Below are 7,312 nucleotides of genomic sequence, written 5' to 3' on the forward strand. Positions count from 1 at the left end.
CATTTGCACAATAGAGTACTACACAGCAGAGAAAATAATGACATCTTGAAATTCATGGGCAATTGGATGGATCTAGAAAACATCATATTGAGTGAGGTAGCCCAGACCCAGAAATACAAATATAATATGTACTAACTCATAAGTGGTTTTTAGACACAAAGCAAAGAAAAACCATCCAACAATTCACAATCCCAGAGAACCTAGACAACAAAGAGGACCCTGAGAGAGACATACATGAATCTAAACTACATGGGAAGTAGAAAAAGACAAAATCTCTTGAGTAAATTGGGAGCATGGGGATCATGCGAGAGGGTAGAAGGGGAGGGGAATGAAGGAAGGGGGGGAGAGAAAAATATAGCTCAATTAAAAACAGTTTTTAATAAAAGAGCTACTGTTTCATTGGTTTACATGGAGATATTGCTATTGAGAAAAGCGCTTTCCCATGATCAGTCCCTGACCCCGTGTGGGCTGACATTTGTTCTTGAAATCCTTCAAAGCGGGTCTCTTACAGACTTCCTGCCAAAAGCACTTTCACAGTCTAGGTACATTTAAGACCAACCCAAGCATGGAAAGTCGTGTTAGGCGAGAAGCCCCACATCCCAAAGGCCCCGCTAAGCAGGACCACGTGTGAGAACAGGTGTACCCCTTCACTGAGCAGGAATCTGGAAACGTCAAGCGTTAGAACCGCTCCAATTCAGCCAATTCAGCCTGGCCCCTCAGTCACACTGCTGGGCTGTGTTAGTAAAGGCCTCACGCGATGGGAATAGAGAAATTCTTGGCATGAATTCAGAATGAGAGGAGACAAATTCACACTTTCTCCTTTTAAAGAATTCAGCATTCTTTAAAATGTTGGGGAGAGGGGTTCCTCTTTTCATCTTTTAAAAAGTGAAAAAAAAATTATTTTTTAAAGTTCCGTGATTCTAAAAAAAAGCATTCGTTCAAAAGATTGTCACCTCTTATGTACCAGTTCCACAGCAGGCATGGCCGCTTGTCTTAACATCCCTGCAGTCTAAGCTCTTTCAAGCTGGATTGCTTCCTCACTTGCAAGAGAAGGACGCACCAGGTTGTTTTTCTTGTCAGTTATCAGTGTAACTTCCATTCCTTTGCAAATAAGAAAGGAACACCATAAACTTGGCTGCGCAGACCCTTTTCAGCCCTACCCCTCCCAGAAGGGCACTCGGTGTTCTGCAACCTATCAGTCAGCTCTGGCGCAAGAGTAAACAATACTTTCGGTTACAATAACTTGTATCCAGGGGAGGGGAAAAGAAGCCCGCAGTAACACAGCAGCCAGAGGAAAGTTTACTGGCTTTAGCCAATCAAAGGCTGGGAAGGCCAGCCAAGTTAACATGTTTCTCCCCGCCTCTAAATGAACTCATGATTGAAATATGGCATTGAATCTGTTTTAAAAAGGGAAGGCGTGTAAGAAAGAAAAGCGAACGCAGTCAAGAGCTTTGGCTTGTGGGGAACGTGGTTAGGAAGTGTTTGCTTGTGGCTGAACCCGGAGTGGGTCCAGTAACCTTTGCCTCCCACTGGGTGGAGTAGGGCCTTTAAGAGCAGCTGGAATGCAGTTCTCCTGATCAGCTTAGCCGGTTATTCCCTGCTTGAACCTCTGCTAGCCCTGGAGAACAGTGTCCGGTTCAGACCAACGGACCTCCCGCGCTCTGAGGTCACCACAGCCCACTTCTTGCCTGAGCAAGACACTTTGCAGCAGGGGAAGTAGGCTCCCATCTGCGCAGCCATGGGAGAGGACGCTGTACAAGCCGAAAAGTTCCAGCACCCAAATGCGGACGCACTCCAGGAGAAGCCACCCAGCCCCAGCCCAATGCCTTCCTCTACACCGAGCCCCAGCCTAAACCTGGGCTCCACAGATGAGGCCATCCGGGACAACTCGCAGGTGAATGCTGTGACCGTGCACACACTCCTGGACAAGCTCGTCAACATGCTGGACACCGTGAGAGAGAACCAGCACAACATGGAGCAGCGGCAGATCAACCTGGAGGGCTCCGTGAAGGGCATCCAGAACGACCTCACCAAGCTCTCCAAGTACCAGGCCTCCACCAGCAACACGGTGAACAAGCTGCTGGAGAAGTCTCGCAAGGTCAGCGCTCACACGCGCGCCGTCCGGGAGCGCCTGGAGAGGCAGTGCGTACAGGTGAAGAGATTGGAGAACAACCACGCCCAGCTCCTCCGCCGCAACCACTTCAAAGTGCTCATCTTCCAGGTTAGTGTCCCCAGGGCACCCCCTCCACATGCGTGATCTCAGTCCTGAGATCCAACCCGTCTGGCCAGTCAAGCACACACGCAAAACATTATCCTCCAGCCGCCTGCTACTGGCAACTGTAAAATGTGCCCACAAGGGTTGGAATCCCCCTGACCTTCAGGCAACGCCCGTGGGCCTGGTGGACTGGGAACGTTTGTCAGGGAACACCTAGATACACTTGGCATAGGGTAGAAAGCTGAGCAGGTGCACGCACCGGCTGCAGACAAATCCATTTGTCTCTTCTCATTAGGAAGTTGGGGCTGTGGCTGCAGCTGTTAGCTGGACAGGGCAAGTTAATTCAGTGGTTTTTTTATTAACTCTTAGTAGAAGTGAGCCAACTACACGAAGCATTTGTTTTCTTTTGTTCTAACCAAGACTGCCCACACAAAACCTTTAAACCATGCCTCTTTTCCAAAGGCTCCTGGTGTTTTTGGAAACTAACAGAATGGGTGGTTGAAACGAGCCGTGTTCTTTAAGACATCTTTTGCCAAAACAGTCTCCAGTTCTTCCTAGCAAAAGTGGGAAGCAAAGGGTAACTCTTTACAAACCCACTAGATATGCCCACATTGCTCAGAAGGATGAAACTCTACAGTGAAATAAAAGAAAGGTCATCGGTGGTGGTCACAAAGACCAGCCTTCAATATCTTCTCCTTCAAATGGCTGCGTTAGCATGAAAGGGCCACTTAATTTTTTTTTAATGCATCAATGATGCAATTAATGTAGCAAAGGCTATTTGGGGACAGGAAGATGGCATGGGTTGTTGTTCAGCCAAGTGGTGGGCATCTGTTAATCCACGGGCTGCCCTGCCTAAGGCTGGAAGCCCTTCTGTGGATGGCACCGAGCCAACCCTGACCCCAGGAAGCAGAGCCATCCTGCCTCGGGGCTGTCTCCTTGTGACCATGTGAAAGGGGAGACTTTCAAAGCCAAGGAGGGGAGAGGCCATAACCAACAGATTGTGAACGCATACAGGGAGAGCCTTTATCTCCCCAGAGACAGTAGAAACTGGGATCGAAACCGAAGGAGCCTTCTTTTTTTTCCTAATGAATCTTCTCTGCCAAGTCAGAACCCGGGGCTTGCCTGTCACCATAAAAGGAAAGTCTCTTCTTGCTGTCCTTGCAGCCTGCCCAAATTGCACTTGAGGGTTGGGAGGTTCCGGCAGCTGAGGCTCCTGGACCTCACAGGCGTTCCCATTTGGGCAACTTTTAGGCTTTTAATGCAGATGCCATAGCTTTTCAGGCAGCAGCTGAACGGGAAAGAGATGTGCTCAACCATCTGAGAGTCTACCTTTACTAGCCTAGAGGCCTTAGCTCTCAAGGGATTTCTAAATTAAGTAGCGATTTCCTAACCAAACGGAACACAGGCAGGCCCGTCAAAAGAAACTTCCCTTCCTTCAACATGAACTGGAGATAGATAGGTACCTCTTGCCTTCCATTAAGGAGGGGAAGAAAAGGTTTCTCCAGTAAAGGAAAAGAAGGATTTTTTAAGGATTTGCTTTTGTTTTGATAATGAATGTTCTACCAGCATGAGGAGCAGGGACGGGGAAAGAAATGGCTAGGCATTCAGAGAAAGCTGTGGATGTGGCCGTGGGTGACTTAAAGGCAGGTGCTCTTGAGGAGGCCCTGACAAAGCCGCCTGCTGTGTTGCATTCGACCAACAGGTGTGTGGCCTTGCACCTGAATTGAAATGGAAGGCACACAAGACCCAAGTGGAAGCTAAGGGAATCCAAAGCAAAGTGTGTAGACCATTCTGGGCCCATGAGCAAGCACACACACACACACACACAAGAGCCATTTAGAAGGCAGGGAGCTTCAGGCCAGTGACTAGAGCTTTCTTTTCCCATAGGAGGGTCTCCGCTAGCTAACAGGAATTAGAATCCCAGCTCCGAAGGCGCAGGATGGATATCTGAGAAACTGAATAGAACTGTGGCTGTCTGGAGCGTTTAGTCTTTTCGAAAGTAGAGGTTTGAGTAGGGTACCAATTATGCTAATGAGAGAAACAGTAATTTTTATTAAAGCGGAATCCAGGAGAGGGGGCGGGAACACAGACACTGGCCCACCTCCTACGTTGATCCTTTGCCAACTGTGTTGACGGTGGATACACGTGCCCTCTGTGGGCCTCTGTTTGCCCCCCCCCCTTTGTAAACACAGAGGACATCAATAAGAGCAGGAAATCGTTGAGCTCTTAATAAGCCCAGCATATACTGCCCAACACCGTTCTCCCTACTTCTTGTCTATCCCCGAGTTAAAGATGAAGATGCCGAGTTTGTCTACCGTTGTGTAGCACATTGGTGGCAAAGGTGTAACTCGACGCCACATTTAGTCCGTCCCAGAATATGGGCTTCCAAACGCTAGGGCTTCCTGGCTCATACTTCTCCCACGAAGGAGGAATAAAGGAGATCACATATTTAAGATGACTCCTGCAGACTGGCATGCAGCAAGGGCTTGCTGCATAGAATCTATTACTGTCTGGGCCCGAAATGCAGGGCTGAGACAGCAGGGCTCCCCTTCTACTAGACTAGGGATACAGCTCTTGGGACCAAACTGACCCCACCCTTCTGAGGACCCTGAAATAGCCTTGCAGACCATGATGGGGAAACCCGCAGAAACAGCTGACCCAAGCTAGCGGGAGCTTGCTGATTCTGGACTGACAGCTGAGGAACCTGCATAGGACCAAACTAGACCCTCTCAATGGTGACAGTTGTGTGGCGTGGGCATTGGGTGGGACCACTGGCGGTGGGGCCAGTATTTATCGCTAGTGCATGAACAGGCTCTTTGGTGCCCGTTCCCTATGGAGGGACACCTTGCTCAGCCTAGATACAGGCTGGAGGGCCTTAGTGATGTAACAGACTTTGTTGACTCGCCAAGGGAGATCTCACCCTCTGTGAGGAGTGGATGGGGGTGGGGATGGGGGCGGGGGTGGGGAGGAAGTGTGAGGAACTGGAGGATGCAAGGGATAGGGATCTGGGATTGGTATGTAAAATAAGATTTTCTTTAAAATAATTTTTAAAAAAGAAATAGCTTTTCTTGTCTCCTTTTAGTTGAGATTTGCTAGCACACAACATGCACATACCCATTATATGCCTGCCATCATTTCAAAATCAGCATTATATTATAACCCATGAAAACAAAGGACTCTACCCAAAATACTACTCTAGACCTTTCTAACATGGTGGTGGAAGGGGACCATCCCAGACCTGCAGGGAATGCAGAATGCGGATAGCAAACACAGTACTGGGACCACTTGTGCCTTGAAAAAGATCTGTGATTTTGCAGTGTTCTGGAAGCCTATGATGCAATTCTCCTTAGTCTCCTTACTAAACAATTACATTCCTGGTTTAGGGCAAAAAAAAAAATTGAAAATAGGAGGATGCTTAAAAAGAAAAGCTATCCCATGACTTGGGCATATTTGTAATATCGAAAAGATCCATGTTTGTGAAGATAGATCTATGTTGATCTGAGAAGGTCTGCAAGTTTGTGAAATGCTTTCACGTTCCAAATCTTTTTTCTGAGTGTGTGTATACGTTTGTATATATGCGATTGTGTCTATGTGTATCTGTGCTTGTGAGTTATATGAGAATATATCTGTGTTTGAGAGCATGTATGTGTGAGTGTTGTGTGTGTGTGTGGTGTGTGTATCTGTATACGTGAGTATAGGTGAGTATATCTGTGTTTGAGAATATGTAGGTATGAGTGTGTGAGTGTGTGTGTGTGTTGTGTATTTGTATGTATAGATGTGTTTATGTGTATATATGTGTGGTGTTTGTATATTTTTATGTGAGTATATCTGTGTTTGAGAGTGTGTATGTGTGAGCGTATGTGTGTGTGTTAGTGTGTGTGTGTGTGTGTAGGATGATTTGTAAGACACTTATAATTTGGACTTTTAATTCCTATCTTTGTTTTACATCTACTTAAAACACGCCATTTATTTGTTGAAGTTTTTGCTGTGTTCCACAACAGCATTGTAGCTCGTGGGCATCCAGTTCGTCAGTGAATATTTCCAATTGCAGCCATCAGGATCTGACAGCTGGAGAAGCAACCATTGCCCCTTTGAACACCAAGATAAATTCGGAAATTCCAGTTAAAAGGAGAAATTTTCTTCTCTTTCATTTTCTCTGCGAAAGTTTAATATAATATTTGAGTTCAAAATAATGAGACATAAAAAACAATAAATAAAATAAAACTTAAAGCATTGATGATCAGAATATTAATGCCGAGGAAATAGCAAGTTTACCGTTTTTCTCGGAAGCCTGCCTACCCTTTCCTCACAGTCGAAGTTGTGTGGAGAGTTGAGCAGAAGTCTTCTCTGCTGGCTGAGGAGGCTTCAGGCACTGCCCAGTAACTGGCCCTGAAGAGGAGGTGCCACTGGCATCCTCAGAAGGTTCTAGTGATGATTATTTGAAAAAGAAGTCTGGGAATCATTTCAAAACCAGGGAACGAATGAGGGTGTGCCTGGACGGCTTGCACGTCCATCCGCATGGAGTTGTGAAACTGTAGGAAAAAAGAAAAGAAAGGGTACATATTTTCAGCGGAGACATTTCTGAAAAGTTGAGTCTGTGAACGCGCTTTAACCATTCAACATTTGGGTTCCTTCAATAATATCAGAATTTTAGAAGTGTGCTAATAGTACAATCTCCGTGTGGTTCTTAACTCCATTGGTTTAAAAGAGGACTTTACCCCAGAACATTGCTCTAAAAGCTGTTCAGTTGGGACAGACTGGAAAGAAATGAGGATGTGTGTAACCAAAGATGCCTTTATGTGAAAACTCTCCATGCGTGCTTCACGGGCCAATTCCCATAAAGAATATTGGCTTTGTTAGGTTGTTCATCCAGTACCCCTTTAGTGTATGAGATTAAAAATTATTATTTCTTAGTGTTATTATTTACACTTAGTAAAGGTCAGCATTGCCCCAGGCACTAGAAGTAAATAACTGAATGTAGTTAGTATTTCTTTGGGGGAAAATTGCATTCAGATAAATAGGTAGATGATAGATAGATAGATAGATAGATAGATAGATAGATAGATAGATGATAGATAGATAGATAGATAGATAGAT

The 7,312-nt window shown here is 46.0% G+C and overlaps 1 protein-coding gene across 1 annotated transcript in view; it reads left to right on the forward strand.

The window, feature by feature from the left end:
* Positions 1-1,298: 1,298 nt before the first annotated feature.
* The window catches only part of Cavin2 (caveolae associated protein 2), a 13,973-nt gene continuing 7,959 nt past the window's right edge, over positions 1,299-7,312 (forward strand). Inside the window, exon 1 of the mRNA XM_005366364.3 lies at positions 1,299-2,221. Coding sequence (XP_005366421.1) covers positions 1,739-2,221 — 483 coding nt within the window. The 5' untranslated portion in view covers positions 1,299-1,738. The remainder of the gene's footprint in view (positions 2,222-7,312) is intronic.

This window comes from Microtus ochrogaster, unplaced genomic scaffold (assembly GCF_000317375.1).
Source record: "Microtus ochrogaster isolate Prairie Vole_2 unplaced genomic scaffold, MicOch1.0 UNK8, whole genome shotgun sequence".
NCBI classification, from domain to species: Eukaryota; Metazoa; Chordata; class Mammalia; order Rodentia; family Cricetidae; genus Microtus; species Microtus ochrogaster.